The sequence below is a fragment of the Lithobates pipiens genome, unplaced genomic scaffold (genome assembly GCF_037356315.1).
Source record: "Lithobates pipiens isolate NorthernLeopardFrog02 unplaced genomic scaffold, aLitPip1_a1.2 Scaffold_10, whole genome shotgun sequence".
NCBI classification, from domain to species: Eukaryota; Metazoa; Chordata; class Amphibia; order Anura; family Ranidae; genus Lithobates; species Lithobates pipiens.
In genome coordinates, this window is record NW_027507686.1 from 67,691,209 (window position 1) to 67,713,192 (window position 21,984).

At 40.7% G+C, this 21,984-nt stretch overlaps 1 protein-coding gene across 1 annotated transcript in view; it reads right to left on the reverse strand.

The window, feature by feature from the left end:
• Positions 1–2,109: 2,109 nt before the first annotated feature.
• The window catches only part of LOC143931935 (sodium/calcium exchanger 1-like), a 165,268-nt gene continuing 145,393 nt past the window's right edge, over positions 2,110–21,984 (reverse strand). The window contains 5 exon segments of the mRNA XM_077455794.1: positions 2,110–8,409; positions 19,936–20,208; positions 20,627–20,726; positions 21,425–21,543; positions 21,703–21,797. Coding sequence (XP_077311920.1) covers positions 8,033–8,409; positions 19,936–20,208; positions 20,627–20,726; positions 21,425–21,543; positions 21,703–21,797 — 964 coding nt within the window. The 3' untranslated portion in view covers positions 2,110–8,032.

The window sequence follows — 21,984 nt, forward strand, 5'->3', positions numbered from 1 at the left end:
TAATTAGCAACATTTTATGAGAGAAACTAAGAAAAAAGTAATTGTCATTCAAACTGTGAGAGCGCTGAAAGCTTGAGATTGAGGTGGATAAAATGACCAGACACAGTTCATTATAATACATAACATGAATATAAATACTTTTTATTCTTAATATTAAGGTAGCCACATTAGGGATGGATCATACGTATATGACTTAACAAAACTACAATGCTAAAATGCCAAAGGTAAGAGCTCTGAGGACAAAACGTGTCAGCTCGTTTGGACTTCTCATCTCACAATTGGCATTCAACAGCAGACCATGCTAAGTGGAGGACTTGGTGGACTGCATTTTACTTGATATATTGTATGTATTTGTTTATATAACTTTATATACAATAAACTGTTGCAAAAGGGTAATAAAAAATGATTATCTCTCAAAAGTGATGATCTCTCCCAAAACAGCTGTCTCCACAATCCCACAGGGTGTCGGTGTTCTGCCCAGAAGTGTCCACTGTGTACCGCGCAGGCGCAGCGCTTGCGCAGTATGGAGCAGAAGGAGATTCAGAAAATCTCCGAAGATGAATGGTGCCTGCGCTGTGAGTCGAGGTGCAAGCCCCACCATCCAAGTGGATGGCCCCTCGTGGGCTCGAATCGCTCTCCACGCTTCGGGCACGGCCTCGCTTCGCTAGGCTCTTTTTATTCTAACTCTATGTCCACTTGGATGGTGGGGCTTGAACCTGGACTCACGGCACAGGCACCGTTTATCTTCGGATATTTTTCGGAATCTGGTTGTGATGTGTACTGCGCATGCGCGGTACACAGCGGACACTATCTGACGGGGGACACTATTTGACATGACACCGGCTCTGTTTGCAACAGGAATCAAAGTGAATGCACTAGGCTGGTGCATTCTCTGCTCCTTATCTTTAGAGTTCTACACTTGGGTTTCCCTGACCTGTTGTGAGTGGCAGCACAGCCTGTGAAGGTTGAACCAGTGGAGATACGCAATTAAATCCAGCCCCACATTTCTCCTAAGTGCAGGAGAATTGTTTTTCTTTCTAATGCCAAAGGTAAGCCTGGCAGACATCAAAAGGACTCTTGCACAGATCCAGAAGGTTACCAAACTGTAATAGAACATGTATTGGAACGCTTGCTTGCATTGTCAGACAGGGACAGTTTTCATAACAGTAGGGACAAATGTATACAGCCTACTCTGACCTTTTCCATTTACCTGATATATTCTTTTGTAAAAAAAAAAAAAAAAAAAAGAACATGGGACACACAGCATTTTACTATTAGCTAATATTACAGGTTTGTCTGACAGTATCTAGATTTATACGCATTATAAATATTGCAGTTATATACAGTGACCAGGAGCAGAACAGTGACAAGGTCTCCTGACTCCATGCAGCTTTTTGGTACAGTGTCAGATATAGAAATTTCATACAGCTAATAATCAGCCATTGGGGTATAATCTTAAAAAAAAAAAGCTCTATAATATTAAAAAGTTATGGCAAATCTTGTAGGTTTGCAACTATGATGGGAACTATAAAGAGCAGGGGCTACATAGGCATGTATGATAAGCAGAAAGAACATTTCCAACCACAGAACGGTAAGCAACCAGTATGTGTCATGCTGAATGTTCACACATTTACTGATTAAATAAGCAATACAGTGTAATAGAAAAAACATGTTTTAAAGTCCACAACAACATATTACATATACCATGAATAAAAAAAGCATTTAAAACAGAGCACAGCTTTAAACTAAGCATATATGGCTTTGCAGAAACCAGTTCTATATTTATCATTCAAAAACCATCATATATAGCCCTGTGACCATAAATAACAGTGTGACCCTCACAATAAAACACAAAATAATACTACTATTAAAAACATACTTTAACATAGTATAATGTAGCAAAATGCAGACAAAGCAGCTTGTGATAGGTATCAAAATCAAGCAACCAAAACACAGACCTGCAATTTTTGTAACCATACAGTATTTTTAGCAAGTTTTACAGCAGCTGGAAGCACTGACACATGACAATTTGAAGCAGCAGATGGCATATAAAGCTGTCTTTTTATGTCATGAGAAAGAGCACAATAAAATACTACAGACAGGCAAAAGTAAAACAGTAAGAGAAAAGTAGCCTTTATTTCAGATATATTGAATTTTTACTGTGGTCCATATTTTACCATGATGCTTTTAATTTTGTAATGCTATGAAATAACTCTTGAGGGTTTCATGTCCAGTCAACGAGCTAGGAGTTCAATTATAACTAAGGACAAAACTTTTTTCTTTTGGATAACATGGAGATGATTATAAAACCTGTCAGGATTTTGCAGTCTCTGTCCCTGTTAGAGAGATTTTCCCTCTCTATTAGTCCTAATTACTATTATCACCAAAAGTTAAAGAAAATCAAAAAATTGGGGTTGTTCCCCAAAACAGAATTAGTGAGGATTTGTTCTAATGGGGACACTAGTTCTTGTGACTCTAGTGATAGAATCTCTGATTGTCACTTTAGAGGGGTTGAGGTTTTTTTTCTCACTTCCTGTTTTGGCTATTCAATAGGAAGTGAAGGGGAATCTCCCCAATGTGAAACAGATGGCATAAATAAATCTTACAGAGATAATAACCCCCCTTATTCTATCCAAAATGAAAAAAATACTTTCAGTATGAAAAGCAGAAGGCTAAAGAAGGGTAAGAGAAGAATTGATTATATCCCATTATTGGTCATTGACCCTTTACTATGCTCCTTAAGGAAGCAGTGTCCCTCTCTGGTCGTATCACATTTGATTACTATTAGCTCCTCTGCAACAAAAAAGAGGAACCAATAAAAGTGGAATGGGATGAGCCATTTATGGGAGATAAAGATATGACCATCATAATCAGAGAGTGGCATTTTTTCATGATCATATTTATTTTTTCACATTTTACAAACATATACTAATACTCCTATATTGTCTTTATATTCTCCATACAGGTTGCCAGAAGAAGTGCTAGCTTCTTTTGGAAAGCTCTGCTGCTTTCAAAAAGTCATGAGAGCAAAACAGGCACTGTAACTTCTGACACACTTCTAAAAGTGCAAGTTGCCTGGCTTTTGCTCTCACCCAGTGTTTTTTGACCCGAAAAAATCATGCAGAAAATTCTGAAAAAGATTATATATCCTTTACTTGCCTTGTTTCTATGCCAGTTTTGTGTCACAAAAATGTATAAAATTTTATACAGCGTACATGAACACATCAAAATGGTGCAATAGAGACAATAAGACAGAGGCCTAGTAAATATTAATTTGTTACAATGACAGGATTTATTGTCAAAATGCAGTTGCATAAAGCTATTAAACTGCTGAGGCTCCGAGAGCCAAACAAGGTCAGGAGGAGTACTAAACATGCCAGCGGGGTGTACTCCACGTCAATTAAGCTGATTAGAGAGTACCCTTCCATACATGTTGGGAGTATAAGAGTTGGGGGGGGGGGGAGCTATATTAAGTGTAGGTAGAGGAAGAGAGACCAAGAAGGGAGATAATACTTGAAAAGAGAACTTGCCTGGGGAAGGAAAAGGGGAAAGGAAAAAAAGGGAGGGGGCAGTTAGGACTGATCATCCCGTGTGGATCATGAGCTAAATATGTTAATAGCAGGCTGTAGAAGTGATCACACTGAGAGTAGGGCACAATCTATGTTTAAGTGATGAATGGACGTTATCTATGTCTCCCAAACCTTCAGAAATTTGGTGTGGAGGTCCTCCAGAATAAAATTCTGGCCAATTTTCAAGCAAAGGGGTCAGAATGGCAATCAGGCATACTCCAATATGTCTCATGACAGGCTTGAAAAGCGATCTCTGCTTTGTTTCAGCCTGTTGATCTTGCTTAACATGTGACAGGGTAGGTGCCCAGATATGAAGAAATAATAAATAATAGTTACTATTTAAGTTGTGCTTTACTATTAAACCTATATGGCTATTCTTCAGCTTTAAAAAAAAAGATTAAAATTGTACTAGAATGTCAAAGGCTTCAACTGAGTGTACACAAATAAAAGCAAGAAAAGCTGTTGCTTATTTAAGATCATGTCATAAGGAGGGAATATATTTCTATTAAACTTTTACAGCCACATGCAATGTTGAGTCTTATCATTTGTAATAGTGTTATTTTCCTTGAGGATATTGACAAGTTCTGCTTGACAAGCTCAAGGTTACAATGTTACAAAAGATTTTATGCACAAAAACAATAATGCCAAGGATGTCATAATGATTAGTTCCAAATTGTCTTCAACCAGATGTAGGCTGTTTACTGCTAAAGTCTCCTAAAAACAGGCACAAGTTGCCCTTGGCAACGATTTCCATAATTTAACTGACAAAAATCCAAGACAGATAGCCAAGATTGTAATTTCCCCAAAAAATTACAGAAGTCTGATGAAAAGATTGTGAAAGGCAGCCAAGGGACAACTTGCACCTGTTTCTAGTGGGGGCGGGGGGGGGGGATGGGGGTTGCTGCAGTTAGTTGGTGAAACAACATTCTTATTAAATTAACAGGTACCTTATGTCACTCCTAATATGTGACAATAATTATATTTTTAACCAGCTCCTTGCCACAATATTGTAAAGTATTTTAAAAAATTGTTCATTTTAATGTTACACACAAGTTTATCCCATACCTGTGCCACTGGCAGGTATCAGTTAGTTATTCACATACAATGTTACACTTGAATGCTAGCATGTTGCTACAGTTATTCGCCACATTGAAATGATCTCACACATACATCTGATTTTTTTCATTCAGAACCTAAAATATTGCAACATTCCTGATTAATGACATACACACTGCACAGAACCATTTAACATGTCACGCACATGTTGCATGTACAATACAGTGCACCAAACTTATACAAATATTAGATATTTATAAAGAATATACAGTTAGCCTAAGTGCAAAGAAGTCACAGAGAAACATTCATAATAACATGACATTGCATTGCCCTTTATTATACTCTGTTGCCTTCTTCACTTTTTCTTTACTCCATGTTTCACTCCCAGTATTATAATTATTCAGATAACATATAAGTACCATTGGTCTTTTATATTTTCAGTGGCAAATTAAGTTAGGGCCCTGCAAGGTACTAAAATCAAGGTCCCCCCCAATTTTCTTGTACCTGTTTACCTTCACAGGAATGTCAAACTCAAATTAAACAGTGGCTGAACTGAGTAAAACCATTCTGTCAAGTGGCCCATTATGTCTACTAGGAGCCACAAATACTTAATTCCAGAAAAGTATTTTAGCGCTTTTGTGATCAGTGTTATTATAATAAATGCAACCTATTTTATGTCAGAGAATGGGACCAAAAATAATTTTATGAAGTATTCAGCTATAAAATGAGGTATAGAAGTGTAAACTTTATGAACTAAAGAACATGTGGGGTCTCATTTAGTTGAAATCCTTAAAGCAAGTGAGAGCTACAAAAAAAAAGGAGTAGGAGGTCCAAATCCAGTCCAAAAAACCCACTTCTGACATGCCTGTTTAAGACATTTCTAGTCACTGACTTATTAATAGACCAGTAAACCTAAATGACCACAGTTTATATACAAGAGTTGAAATATAGTTTAAAGATATATGTTTAAAGTAAATCTGTCAACAAAGAAATATGTAGGCTTCCATTGCTGACCTCTTTCTGAAAATGCAAGTTGCTTATCTATAATGCTGAGCCAGTAGTTCCAACACTCATCAACCTACACAAGTATTGGAATCAGGAATGTCAGAAAAGAATCAGAAGTCCTTATCTGCTTACTTCAGGTTTGGGTTGGTGACTTAAAGTATTGAAGCAGGAAGGTCATCAAGACAGGGAACTACAGTAGCATTTTCAGAAACAAAGGTTAGCAATGGCAGCCAGCCTCCATGTTTTTTTTTTCTGAACCAGAAAAACAGCAATGTAATATTTTGCAGCATACCAGTCCATAGATGTGGTGGTTGCATTCTTTTTTTCCAGGCTTTCTCCATTTAATTTAATGATTCTTACAGCAATACCCTTCATCTGTCCACTCAATGAACTACCATCTATGGTGACGTAGCATTGGCAGCTCTCCTGTTTTGGACTACAAACACCCCCTTTATCACATCTTAATTACATATGGGGAAGATGTTTTGTAGTTCACATAAGATAGCTGTAAATTCTGATAACACTGAGATTTAAGTTCAGCTCAGGAAGTTGTAAGGACATGATTATTGACAGGATGCAAATGTGGTAATATGTACTTACAGTACTACAATAAAATGTACTTAAGCCAGCCATAGATGGTTCAAATCTTGGCTTGTTCAGCAGGAACTGAACAGGATTCAAATCATGTATGGGCAGGTTGATTATATCGAACTTGATCAATCAACTTGGGTTCAACCAGCATGTTGGATTTTTCATGTGATTATTGTCAGCAGCTGCGAACTGTCTGTTCCCATGGCAGGGATGGCTCCCCATGGCCACGGTTGCAGGAAAAAAAATTGCACCATTTATGGCTGCCTTTAGCCTAAGAAATAAAATGAATGCAACCACCACATCTAAAGTCTAGAATGCTGCACTATATTCCATTTTTGTTCTTGGGTTTAGACATCCTTTAAGTGTCAAAAATGTATTTAAGCTGGAGATAACAAGTAATCTCGTAAATATATTCTGTAGGTAGCTTTTGATATGCCTCATAAGCCTTAAATTGATTATTATAATAAAATAGGCTGCTTTTACCCTTAATACAATTGTAAATACAAAATCAAACATATAAAGTTTTATGGGCATATTGGGTCTTTTACATGCATACTCTTGAATTTTATTAGTAGGTTATTAGGTTTACTGTGTCATTAACATACAAGGTATTTCCATGCTAATGCAATAAAGGATAAAAGCATCTCCCAAAGTTTTTGGAATATGCTCTGATGTCTACACTTCATTTTTTTTCCTTTTTTAGCAACATTACTGAATCGCTAAATATTTTGAGACTCAAGGGAAAAAATCTTTTCCCCAAAATGTCAGTTTTTGGTATCTACCCTACATTACATTCAATTTACATTTTACCTTCACTGATAAATGGCAAGTTTAACCCAAATTTTTTTGTTTTTTTAAGTTTTGAGTAACACCTAGTGCTTTAAACTGACTTTTTACAGAATATTTCTCTGGAACTTTAGATAGTACAAAGCAAAGGCAAGGACATATTACATTTTCTTGTGTGTCTTCCATTTAAATTATGAGCCTTCCTTAACACAGTAGAACTGGGAGCTCAGCTGTTGAGGGTTTAGCCCTCATATCCTGAAGAGACGTAGAAGCTTTTGGGAGATTCACGCCATTGGTACCACCTGGAAACTGTATACTTGTTTTGAACATACTTTACATTTTCAGACCTGTCAGTCTTATTTTGTTTTTGCTATGTTGAGTACCATGGCCTCTGCCAGCTAAATAATACAGGGACCTCGTAGGTGAGTTATAATAAGAGAAACCCTATAATCCAACATTTTCCTGATTTAACTGCAATTCCTCACAGTGGAAGATCCCATTAATTAATGGAAGCCCTGGATATAAATGTTCTTTTGTCAGTTTGTGCTGCTTCAATACCCTCAGAAGACAAATAGCGCTTGGCCCAACAACATCTTTAAGACAGATATCACTCATCTGTGTCTGCCCATTCACTAACATTTCAAGATGTGGTAGGTGGAACCCACTGCTGTAATGGATTTTTATTGCCTACCCGTGTCATTATAATCCTAAAGTAGAACAGAATTAATCGCTTAAGAAATCTTGGATATAACAGTGCTCTCCAATATTAAGTTAAAAATATCCAGTCTTAGTCTTGGCAGAAAAAAGTAATTGTCTAAGGACCAGAAAAAAAGAATGGGAAGACAACACTGTAAAGAGCAAAGGTCTTTTGCACCAGGCTGTTTTATATTGTTATTGTCTCTATTGTGATTTTTTTGTTTTCACATACAAAGAGCTAAAATGTTGTACTCAAACTGACCAAATGATCCTAGGAAGACACATTTCATAGAACAGCTGTATTTTGTTGCTTTGAGGCACACTTTCCTTTAAAAGCCAGGGATGTGGCAGTACGCCTCTAGTGATGCAATTAAAATGTACACCAACCAAAGGCCAAAAAAAAGAAGACTAGTCAGTACTTTTGGAATCCGAGGACCTCCAAGTTCTCCTCCTACAGGCGGACGTCGACGGTAAAGTAGAACACTGAGGCAGACAAGAGAAAGTCCTGTGAAGAGAGTTACCGAAAAAGCCAGGCTCCCTGGCTCTACATGGAAGGTCCGGCCTTTTCCAGCCCAGAATATAGAAGCAATACTCCATGCTACTCCTAAACCCAAGAAAACATTAACTGCATTGCTACCCGTCACGTTACCAATGGAAGCATCAGCATATGGATCTTGAACTGCTGCTACCTTGCTGGCAAATGTGTCTAAGGAAACAATAAAAGATAAAATTACATATCTGCATTGTAGTAATGTATAACATAGAGTATATGCGTCTTGTAACATGAATTAAGGTCTCGGCAGATTTTTTGCCTGTTCATCAAAATTAGACTTACACCGACCCAAGGTCAAAATTCTGTTTGGCTTTGGACAATCAGGATTTTTATAGTTGCATTTGAAAATCAATATCAGCATTCAGGTTTGTAGATATGACAGGTGTCTGGCAATACATACACAAATTTCTGAAGAGTCCTGTTGATTTATTTTATAGACATGTGCAGAGTGAAATATTTAGTTTTGGAATTTGATTTTCGTCCGAAAAATAAATTTATTTAGTTACTACCGAAATTCGTTTTTATTTATTTTGTTTTTCGTTCAAAAATTGCATTCATCCGAAAATCCACATGAATTACGATCGAATCTGTCTTTGAAGGCTTATGGTGTCTGTCGATTGTATAAAGAAGATTCAACAGAGCTGTTAAACTCTATATAGCATACTTAGTGTGAACTTTAGAACTCTATTAAAGTCTATGGGACTCTAATGTTCAAAATCTAAAGTGCTAATTTTAAAGGCTAATATGCAAGTTACTGTCCTAAAAAGTGTTTGGGGACCTGGGTCCTGCCCCAGGGGACATGTATCAATGCAAAAAAAAGTTTTAAGAACGTCCTTTTTTTCTGGAGCAGTGATTTTAATAATGATTAAAGTGAAACAATAAATATTATGTAATATTCCTTTAAATTTCGTACCTGGGGGGTGTCTATAGTATGCCTGTGAAGGGGTGCATGTTTCCCGTGCTTAGAACTGTCCCTGCACAAAGTGTCATTTCTGCAGGAAAAAAGGTCATTTAAAATCACTCACGGCTATAATGAATTGTTGGCTCCCATAATACAGAGAACACTCATTGAAAGTCATTGATAAAAAAAATAAAAAAAGCGTGGGGTTCCCCCAAATTCAATTACCAGGCCCTTCAGGTCTGGTATGTATATTAAGGGGAACCCTGCGTCAAATAAAAAAAAAAATTGATGTGAGGTTCCCCCTAAATATCCATACCAGACCCTTTATCCGAGCACGCAACCTGGCAGGCCGCAGGAAAAGAGGAGGGGACGAGAGAGCGTACCAGTCCACATGCCCTCAACATTGGGAGGATGCTTTGTCACCTGACCCCGCCCCCCTCTGATGCAAATGGGGAAGCCGCGCTTCTCCAATGACGTATGGGTGACCCCGCCCCCCTCTAATGTAACGTCAGGTGACGGTTGGCCCCGCCCTCCACATATAAGAAATGCCAGGCCACCGGGATCCCGCAGTGTCTCCTCCATGGAGACAGAAGATGGATGGATTCGCTGCGCTGGACCAGATCAGCGATCGCTGGACCCCGGAGAGATGATCATCTGTTGCTGGATAGCAAGAGTGGATTACCACTGCAGGAATCTTTTTTAATTATTTTTTTTTTTAATAAAGGACTTTTTCAAAAGTGTGTTTGTCTTATTTAACAATTTTTTACACTTTCTTTGTGAAATGGTAGGGGTACTTTTGTACACCTTACCATTTCAAACAGGGGGGCTGGGATCTGGGGGTCCCCTTGTTAAGGGGGGCTTCCAGATTCTGATAAGCCCCTCGCCCACAGACCCCCACAACCACCGGCCAGGGTTGTGGGGATGAGGCCCTTGTCCCCATCAATATGGGGACATGGTGCTTTGGGGGATCCCAAAGAATCCTCCCAATGTTGAGGGCATGTGGCCTTGTACGGTTCAGGAGGGGGGGCGTTCTCTCCTCCCCCCCTTTTCCTGCGGCCTGTCAGGTTGTGTGCTTGGATAAAGGGCCTGGTAATTGAATTTGGGGGAACCCCACGCTTTTTTTTTTTTTTTTATCAATGACTTTCAATAAGTGTTCTCTGTATTACGGGAGCCGACAATTCATTATAGCCGCGAGAGATTTTAAATGACTTTTTTTCCTGCAGAAATTACACTTTGTGCAGGGACAGTTGTAAGCACGGGAAACATGCGCCCCTTCACAGGCATACTATAGACACCCCCCAGGTACGAAATTTAAAGGAATATTACACTTTTATTGTTTCACTTTAATCATTATTAAAATCACTGCTCCCGAAAAAACGGTTGTTTTAAAAACAGTTTTTTGCATTGATACATGTCCCCTGGGGCAGGACCCAGGTCCCCAGACACTTTTTAGGACAGTAACTTGCATATTAGCCTTTAAAATTAGCACTTTAGAATCTGTTCTCTCTATGTCGAATATTTTCTCTATATAATCTTGGACTAATAAAGGTAAGGTTAGGCACATTCGACCACAGGTTCAATAGACACAGATTGTTATTGTCAGAGTCACGTTGAATCTCCTATTCTATATCGAACTGTTGTAACAACGAAAACAAAAATAAAGCATTTATTTATGTTGGATCTTTAGTTTTTCGGATTCTGCACTTTCGTTTTCGTTTGTCAAAACGAAAACGAAAATACCTGAAATTCGGACGAAAATGCATTCGGACGAAAACGAATGCACATGTCTATTATTTTATGGTGAATGTATGTATGTAGTTGTCTATTGCTTATCTGTGCATAAAACACATATATGTATCTGAATCTTACTGAAATGCCTTCAAGCAATTTAGTATTTCAGATACAGTATCTCACAAAAGTGAGTACACACCTCACATTTTTGTAAATATTTTATTATATCTTTTCATGTGACAACACTGAAGAAATGACACTTTACCACAATGTAAAGTAGTGAGTGTACAGATTATATAACAGTGTACATTCGATGTCCTCAAAAGTGAGTACACCCCTAAGTGAAAATGTCCAAATTGGGCCCAAAGTGTCAATATTTTGTGTGGCCACCATTATTTTCCAGCACTGCCTTAACCCTCTTGGGCATGAAGTTCACAGAGCTTCACAAGTTGCCACTGGAGTCCTCTTCCACTCCTCCATGATGACATCACCGAGCTAGTGGATGTTAGAGACTTTGCGCTCCTCCACCTTCCATTTGAGGATGCTCCACAGATGCTCAATAGGGTTTAGGTCTGGAGACATGCTTGGCCAGTCCGTCACCTTTACCCTCAGCTTCTTTAGCAAGGCAGTGGTTGGCTTGGAGGTGTGTTTGGGGTTATGTTGGAATACTGCACTGTGCCCCAGTCCCTGAAGGGAGGGGATCATGCTCTGCTTCAATATGTCACAGTACATGTTGGCATTCATGGTCCCTCAATGAACTGTAGCTCCTCAGTGTCGGAAGCACTCATGCAACCTCCACCACCTTGCTTGACTGTAGGCAAGACACACTTGTCTTTGTACTCTTCACCTGGTTGCCACCACACATACTTGACACCATCTGAACCAAATAAGTTCATCTTGGTCTCATCAGACCACAGAACATAGTTCCAGTAACCCATGTCCTTAGTCTGCTTATCTTCGGCAAACTGTTTTCGGGCTTTCTTTTGCATCATCTTTAGAAGAGGCTTCCTTCTGGGATGACCAATTTGATGCAGTGTGCGGCGTATGGTCTGAGCCCTGACAGACTGACCCCCCACCCCTTCAACCTCTGTAGCAAAGCTGGCAGCACTCATAAGTCTATTTCCCAAAGACAACCTCTGGATATGATGCTGAGCTTGTGCACTCAACTTCTTCGGTCGACCATTACGAGGCCTGTTCTGAGTGGAACCTGTCCTGTTAAACCACTGTATGATCTTGGCCACTGTGCTGCAGCTCAGTTGCAGATTCTTGGCAATCTTCTTATAGCCTAGGCCAGTGATGGCAAACTTTGGCACCCCAGATGTTTTGAAACTACATTTCCCATGATGTTCAGGCAATCTGCAGTGTAGTTGAGCATCATGGGAAATGTAGTTCCAAAACATCTGGGGTGCCAAGGTTCGCCATCACTGGCCTAGGCCATCTTTATGTAGAGCAACCATTCTTTTTTTCAGATCCTCAGAGAGTTCTTTGCCATGATGAGCATGAGAGCGATAACACCAAATTTAGCACACCTGTTCTCCATTCACACCTGAGACCTTGTAACACTAATGTTGCGTACACATGATCAGACTATCTGGTGGACTTGGTCCGTTGCCTCCAGCGAGATTGACACCTTACTATGCCCCATCAACTGGTATTGATTTAAAGGGGGACCCCTATGCCGAAAAAAATGGCGTGGAGGTCCCCCCAAAGTCCACAGCAGACCCTTATCCGAGCAAGCAGCCCGGCTGGTCAGGAAAGGGGGTGGGGATGAGCGAGCAGCCCCCCTTCTGAGCCATACCAGACCACGTGTTCTCAACATGGGGGTGCTTTGGGGAAGGGGGGCCCTGCGGCCGCCCCTACCCAAAGTACCTTGTCCCCATGTTGATGAGGACAAGGGCCTCTTCCCGACAACCCTGGTGGGGTCTGCGGGCGGGGGTCTTATCGGAATCCGGGAGCCCCCTTTAATAAGGGGGCCCCCAGATACTGGCCCCCCACCCTATGTGAATGAGTATGGGGTACAATGTACCCCTACCCATTCACCTGGTGAAAAAAAGTGTAAATAAAAAAACAAAACATACGTTTTTCAAATAATTTATTAGACAGCTCCGGTGGTCTTCTCTACTTCCGTCTTGGGGTGTCTTCTCGCCGGACTCCTCCCCTATCTTCTGCTCTTTTGCTAGCTCTTTTACTAGCGGAGGAGCCTGGATTTCTTCTTCGTCGTCGTCGCCGCCATCCGGTGGTCTTCTTCCGACTTCGGGGTCTTGTCCCGCTCTTCGGTTCTTCTGCCGGGCTTCCGGTCGTGTGTGGGCAGGTCCGCTCAGTCAGAAAGTCGTGTGTACGCAGCATAACAGGCCCGATTTGGACATTTTCACTTAGGGGTGTACTCACTTTTGTTGCCAGAGGTTTAGAAATTAATGGTGTTGAGTTATTTTGAGGGGCCAGCGAATTTACACTGTTATACAAGCTGTGCACTCACTACTTTACATTGTAGCAAAGCGTGATTTCTTCAGTGTTGTCTCATGGAAAGATATGAGGGTGTATTCACTTCTGTGAGATACTGTATGTACAACGTATTCACCACAAACACTGAACTCTATAAGGAACAGCATCCATATTGTGTGGTAATAATATATCGAATTGTCAGTTCTAAAGTTTGAAACCATGTAAATAAATGTGATATTTCCCTAATATTGATTTCCTAAATCAATGTTAGGGAAAAATGTACACAGATTTATGTGGATTGTAAGTTGGAGCAGTGGAAGCTGACTTGGCCATTGGAACAGATCTATCTCCAGCCCTACAGTCCATTTGTAATTTTTAAGCAAACACCAGAAGGTGCAGTCAGCAGCCATGGGACCTGTACAGTATCTCCTCTAAGTATGAAACCACTGTCCCTTATGATCTTTTTAGCTGTCAGTAAGGGGGCGCTCTTCCTGACACTAACCATCAATGTAAGTGTGCACTTCTCTTACTAGCAATGTAAGTAGTTCTGGAAACGAAGAACAACTCCAATTATAGTTTTTGGTGCTTGCTATATTTATTTTTATCATAATAGAGTAACTCTAGACAACAGGTGTCAAACACAAGTCCCCTGGGTCGAATACGGCCCTTCGAGCCTTGTCATATGACCTGTAGCGGTCCTGTTACTGCGCATGCACCAGTTCCAGGCTATACAAGCCGAGCACGGAGATTCTGCAGCAGCAAAGGCAGCTTGCAAAAATGAACTCCTTACATGCTGAGCGGTTGGCCGGGTACACAGGCTGGATGAACCACTTGAATGCCAAAATTTGAGTGCTTATCCCTGGGATTTCACAGAGGGTGGTGGTCTGGTGGTGGTGGTCTCTTAGTAGTTGGGTGGGTGTTAGCTGGGGGTGGTGATTTGTCAGTGGGGGGGTCTGTGAGTGGCAGGGCAGTAGTTGGGGGTGGGGGATCTGGTAGTGGAGGGGCATCAGTTGGTGGGGTGAGCTGAATCACCCCCCCAAACCCTGCATGTAGCTCACCTATGAACCCTGCACTCTGTACACAGGGCACTTTTGAACCCTGCACTCCCTGCATAGCGCACCTCCTGAACCCTGCACTCTGTCCTGCACTCTGTCCACAGCGCACTCTTGATCTCTGCATTCTGTATGTAGCGCAGCTCCCGGACCTTGCCCACTGTACACATCACCCCCTGAACTCTGAGCTAATTATTACTTAAATTAAAAAAACAATTATAATTAAATGCAGAAGCAATTATTTAATATGATAAAGAGTAGATGCATAGTCTTAGATTTACAACTGGCCTCTTGAGGACAACCATATTGCTGATGCAGCCCCCGATGAATTTGAGTTTGACACCCCTGCTCTAGACTATTACAGTAAAATTCATATTTCCAACTCTTGTGTGTTGCCCTGTGCTTAGGAACTGCTTAACCAAATATATTGTTAACAGAATAGACTCTGCCTTGAAATTAATGATGAATCCAGCACCTCCCACCCACACCCTTCAAACACAAATGAAAAGAGGCATTTTTCTGCTGACCATGAATGTTGGGTGAGCACTTCTTCACTGACCACCAATGTAAAGGGTCACATTCACTGACCACCCATATGGTCAGTGTATTTGTCCACTGAACCCCTTTGTAAGGGGGCATTTCTCCAATGACCACAAATGTAAGGGGATGTTTATCCACTAACCACCAATGTATTTTAATGCACTACACTGTCCTTCCATGTAATAAAAAAGAAGCAACACTCACCACAAGTGTAAGTGGTAATTTCTCCACTACAATTTTATATTTTTCGGTTTGTTATAGTTATTTCTAAAAATAACTTTGTTTAATATGCTAATAATACTCTTGTGCTGTAGACAATCTTAAATGAGCCATAAAGCTCCTAGTATGCCCCCCCCCCATAACAGATTTGAACACCGCCCAGAGCAAGAGCCCCTCCTGCACCCCCTTGTAGGGGCAGGGTGGGTACAAGGGGGGGGGGGCAGGGACGGTGAAGGAACGGTACAGGGGGTGGGTGGGAGGAGCTCCTGCCCTGGGTGGTGTCCAAATCTGTGATGGGGGGGCACTAGGAGATTCTGCTGCTTCTGCTGCCTGAGAGGAGTGACGGTCATTCTTCCTCCTGTTACTGCATAATTAATCAATTCCCCCAACTCTACAGTAACTTCAACTCTGCATTATCTCCCCTGGACCCATTAATCACTCCTCTCTTCCAGGGTCCCCTCCCCCTGTCCGCTTGTTCACCTTCTCGGCCAAATCACACCAGTCTTCCTTGTTGGTCACCACTTTGTCTGACTCATCTCACTTCCAGCATGTCTCTTTACCTTCCCTGCACAATCAGCACAGTCTCCTGCTTCTCTCTGCTGTTCACAGTAATGTTCACCTTCTTCTATCAAATGTCTGTAAATCTACACTGCATATCTTGCAGCCTCTGGTCTCAGTTCTGGAAATTCCAGTTTCCATGCAACCTTTGGCTGACACTTTCTATCCCAGTTTAGTCCTCTACTAACTGTCCTGTCCCTAAAATACAGCCTTAGCACTTTCTCTACAGTCCTTCACTCTGCTCTTTAAACACATGTTCTTACTACCCAGACCCCCCTGCCAATTCACTCTTTTCCTAATAAACAGTGCACTGCAGTTTAGTCACAGTGTGATTGTATGGTTTACCGGGGTTTTAGGTGCACTTCAACTAAACTCCATTCCACAGTGTGTTTTCATGAAGGTGCATCAAAGTCCTGCATTCTGCATCTTTGATGCAGTTTCAGAAAACGCACCGTGTAATAGAATTCAATGGAAGCGCACCTAAAACCCAGGTAAACCACACATACAATCAGGCTGGATTCACACCTATGCATTTTTAGTGCTTTTTGCATTTTGCAGATTTGCACTACAGAATGTGTTCCATAGGAAACCATGTTAAATGGACTGTAGTGCAAATCTACGAAAAGCAAAAGACACAAAAATGCATAGCTGTGAATCCAGCCTCACACTGTGGCCAAACTGCAGTGCACCATTGTGAGCCCTCTATAAGGCTGGATTCACACCTATTGTTGTGGAAAATTTTATTAATGTATGTTGTCAGATGCCACCCAGTGTCAGTTGTGCTGCAATACACTCATGTGAGGGTATTCACACATACAGACGTTGGTGGAAGACCATTGGATGCAGAAACCTTCCCTTGGACACGGCGGATCTGTTTGCTCTTTTAAGGTTGTTTGTTTATGCCTCACCAAGGGACTGGCCACTCCATGGCGACCGCATTTAAACTCCTAAGTAAGCAGATCGGTGCATTTGGGAACCATAGTATAATTATACAAAATTATGGCTCACTGGGCCATAGTTTGGTATGGTTCGCAACACTGATAGCAGTGGGAATGTGTACACGGTTGTGTTCAAAGCCATGTACTTGCCACAAGGTTTTGCACACCAGTGTCTGTACACGTCACTACTATATTTCTGTTTGAATATATGCATGTGTGTCATTGGTTCTTTTGAATAAATACAAGTGTCTGGCTTATTCTGAAGTCAGCAGCCTCTTTTGTTATCGATCTGTTTAGTATTAAAAAAAAGCCACTGGCTAGTTTGCTCAGGATTATACTGAGCTCAAGCTGATACCAACAACTGTTTCTGTCACTTAGACAGAAAGAAGGGCGCACTTTCCCGGCATTATATAAGAGGGCTTTTTGTGCTTTTAAGCACAAAGAAATTATATTCTTACAGGGAGAAGCTTATATTTTCTCAGAGACTATGCAGTTTTAGTGCTTTTTGCAATTTGCAGATTTGCACTAGAGTCCATTTAACATGGTTTCCTATGGAACACGATCTGCAGTGCAAACCTGCAAAATGCAAAAAGCACAAAGAATGCATAGGTGTGAATCCAGCCTAAGGTTAGGTTCATACCATTCCATGTCAGCCACAAAATTGTTGCTTTCTTGACAGACAGAAACACACTGGAATTGATTTACTAAAGGCAAATCCACTCTGCACTACAAGTGCACTTGGAAGTGCAGTCGCTGTAGACCTGAGGGAAAGATCTGAAATGAGGGGAAGCTCTGCTGATTTTATCATGCAATCATTTACAGGCAAAAATACAGTTTTTTCATTTTCCTTGCATATCCCCCTCTACAGTGACTGCACTTCTAAGTGCACTTCCAACTGCAATTGCAGTGCACTTGGAAGTGCACAGTGGATTTGCCTTTAGTAACTAACCCCCACTGTAAGCAGTGTAATTAGTAATTATTATTATTATTGTATTATTGTATTAGTAACCCCCCACTGTAATTAGTAAACATGCAGCAGTGCCATCAACACAGCAACACGTGCATTTTCACATGCAGCAAAAGTTCCTCAAAAGTCAAACATCTGGGATATTTTTAGAGCCCTGATAATTCATCAAAGCCCCAACCCCCCCCCCCCCCCCCCCCAACAGAGCAGTTAAAAATGTAATATATTAAATTCTAAAAACTATATAAAAAATGTAAATAAAAAAATAATAATAATAATTAAGGGCTTCACACATGTTTTGGTCTCTGGAAAGCAATTAGCATTCAGTTTGCTCAGAGAGCATTTGACAAGTGGTAAGGAGTTGTTGTATCGCCTCCTTACTGCCTGCTTTAAGCCCTTCAACCCTGCACTAGCATGCTGCAATTATATGCATTGTACATAGTTGTGGGGCACCAAGTTCAACAAGGTGTATCATTCATGCTACAGCAGTGAAGCAAAACATCATGGCCGCACCAGGCACTCCATCTGCAGCTAAAGGGTGTAGCAGTTGAGGCGCCCAGGGGGTGCCAGTTTGCCCCCTCCTGGCCATCATATTTTACCGACACCCGCTCATCACTGCACCACATGCCACTTTCTCCCTGAAATGTTTCTCATTTCAACTTCAGAAGTTGGATGATATGCTAGTACTATTTCAGTGGATTACCAACACTACATGCATAACAAACCTTACACCATTATTAGCCCTATCTAAGGCTGGATTCACACCTATGCATTTTGCAGATTTGCACGACAGAATGTGTTCCACAGGAAACCATGTTAAATGGACTGTAGTTCATATCTGCAAAATGCAAAAAGCACAAAAAATGCATAGATGTGAATCCAGCCTAAAGGTGTGTGTGTGTGTGTGTGTGTGTGTGTGTGTGTGTGTGGGGGGGGGGGGGGGGGGTTGGGGCAGCTTGCCATATTTGCACTGGGCACTGGATGACCTTGTCCCAGCACTGGATAGGGGCAACTGGCATACAGGACCTTCTACCAGCTTTTTGGGATGAAATTTAGTAGTTTCACAAGGGTTCATGCATTAAAAATAAGATAGGGTAGGACTCATGTCAGGGATATCTATTTTATTTTGTTAAAATACATTTTCTTATGCATTATATAGCTATACTGCCAAGCTCTAAATCTTTAACAACCTATGCAATCCAATAAGGTTTATGGATTTTCTTTACTGAAAGCACAGGTCATATACAATCCTCTTGGAGTCTTGAAGTCTTGTCTAGGTGTTGTCATTTCAATCACCCTGCTATGTCATAATATTGACTTCTTAAATCCTTCAAGAACAGTACAAAGTTTTGGCATTTCCTGCCAAGAAATGTAAACTGTACCCCCCACTTAGAAAAAGGAGCAGAACAACAATATCAAACTGCTGCTATTGTTTTTTTCACAACTGCTGGCCTTTGCCTGTTCAACTTTAAATGGCATTATAAAATCCTCTATTTTCAGTTTTGTGATTAACTAGTATGAAACTGGTAGCACATCTGTTTGAAGTGACATTTGCCGGGACCTCAAAAGCATATCCCATATGTTTATACTTGAAACAGATAGCTTTACTTAAGGCTCTTACTTCATGGCCTTTATAAACTGCTTTTTACTAATATAAGAACCAATCGCAGAAAGAACAGCCTGCATGTAATCTGAAAACAGAACACTTTCCTCATAACAATATACTGTCTGGCTTCTGTGTGAAATGTGATGCAGCTGCCTCCACTAAGAATGTCTCATAGTTTGTCTATACAACTAATTTAGGGCCAGTTCACACCACATGCAGTACAGTGCATTTTTTTTTTTCTGTCTCAAAAACAAATGGAAAGTAGGTTATATGGTTTTCAATGGCATAGTTCACACCAGTACTTGCAGTTCCAGTGTGTTCCAGTTCCAAAAAGAAAATGTAGAACATGCTGCATTTTTCCTGCACTGGACTGTACTGGAACGCTGCAAAATGCATCAAAAAAGCACTGGAATGAATTTTTTCACACTGAGGCGGTTCGGGGCGTCAGCAGGAAAGTGGCGCTATATTTAGCTCTGCTTTACCGTCGTTTTAGCGGCGGTATGTGGCCGATAGCGGGGCGGTTTTAACCAACGCTAGCAGCCGAAAAAGGGTTAAAAATTATAGCTGTTGAAAAGTTTAGCATAGGATTGGAAACATCTAGAAAAGTAAAAAATCTGTTAGATTCATGTGTTAATGGTTACCTTATCATACTGAATCATCTATGATAAATTTTACCCTCCACAGTAAATCAACATTAACAACATTTCATTTGACAGTACAGTCCATACCTGGCACAGATGTACCCAAAGCAACAAAGACCACAGCGGTGACGGAGTCTTTCAGCCCAACAGTGCAGCCAAAGTGTGCAGCCAGGTCGCCAGTGACAGCAGTGAGGATCCCAATGATGCAGATGGAGACCAGAAAGCAGGCCCAGCCCCCCCAGTACTCAGTGGGGGGCACAAAGGCAAAGAGAACCTTCCAGAAGACAGTCAGGAAATGCATGATGTAGTCACAGCAACTGGGCAGCCCTTCCTCACTGCTCTCCTCATCATCATCATCTCCTGCCCAGGATGGGACATGCAGAAAAGGAAGAGGGGGCCCAGAAAGAGAGAACAGCAGTGGAAAAAAAGGAAAAGAAAAACAAAACAACAAAAGAAAAAGAAGAGGAGGATATGAGAAAAAAAATAAAGCATTGTGGTATTAGCATGCCAGTAGGAAGAGTGGTAGGGAAAAGGGAAAGAAGTTAGTGGCATGGATGCGGGATTATAGTGAAAAAGCATGTGTAGGTGTAGACTACTGTTGCAAAATGTAGTAAGCATATTGGCAATTAGTGTATATCATATCATTAAATATGTCATGGTTTTTCATGTACTGAAATAAGCATGGCTCTGTGTATTACATTTGTGTGTGTGATCAAGTGAATTTTGTCCTGAGATAAACATCATGCAGACAATCAATATGCATTACACACACACTTACCTGCGCTGACTGTTACTGCACTGACAAACTGCTCTCTCCAGCTGCTGCTTCCAACAACCAAAGCCAAATTTGCCTTCTTAATCAACTTGTCTACCGTGCTCTATGTGCAAAGCAAAGGAGTACAGGTTAAGTATAAAGCAATGTAAAGGTTACAGACTGGGGTAATGTTTTCAGCATCACCAGGCATAATGAGAAAGGAGAATGAATATCTGTCAAGATTACAATATACCAAAGCAGAAGAAAAGCAGGAGCGTGGAGACAAGGTAAAGTCACCACACAGGAACAAAAAACAGCAAAATAGAAAACAAGGCAGACAGAGGACATAGGGACAAAACAGTGTGAATAAAGCAGGAGTCAATAATGATGGCAACAGTGAAAGGAATAGGGACATTTGAAGACTCTTAGGGGCAAATTTACAACAGATAACATTATCCACTCTCTGATATACTCTGTGCAGCTGCTCTCACCGCAGCCAGCATTTTACAGTCCACTCATAAAATGTGGGCCTCAGTGTGGAGCCAGAGGTGTGTGAGTTCTCTCTGCTTAATGAAGCAGACAGCTCCAAAATGGAGGCAAATAGGTTGTGTTGCTTTTTCTCTTCCTTCCATTAAGTTTTATTGCACTCCACCAAATTTCAACGCCAGCACACCACAGTGCTCATCTGTAAAGAACATCACTGTGCTTTATAAATGTGCAGGTTTCACTTTGTTTAAAACAGCAGTATGGCTGCGATATAGAGTTCCTAGTGTATGAAATACCAATTACATTTACGCCCTTCCTCAATTCAATACCTCTTACCTTGAATTCATAAGATTCTTCAATGATCACTTCCATCTTGCGGTGTTCTCCTAAGCTTGGACTTCCAGCAATCTCCTCACCACTTTTAGTGCACACCACCCATTTTTCTCCAGACTCACCTGAATAAAGACAAATGAGTTAAAGTAGGAATTTCCAGGCTGTTTGTGAACAATCAGTCAAATATAATAGGTGACTGTGGACCAGTTTGCCAATATATATAAAATTCGTTTTGATCTAATGATTTGGTTCTCTTCATTTCCTTCTTTTTCCTATATTACCTCCTCTCTGTATTTCTGGCTCCACAAGTTCAATAAAGAAGTTTTTGTTTTTCTCGTACTCTTCATCATCAATTATCTGTATTTCGATGTATCGCCTAAAAAAAAATAAGAAATTTGTTTATAAGTGTTTTTCCCTTATCTGGTTGACATATATTTACATAAGGAGTATGTGCATGTTTATACACTATAACCAAAGCTAGTTAAAGTGCAACTGCAAGCAAACAGCTAAGTAAACAGTTGAAATATTTATTGTATACGGTACATATAAATATCTAGTAAACA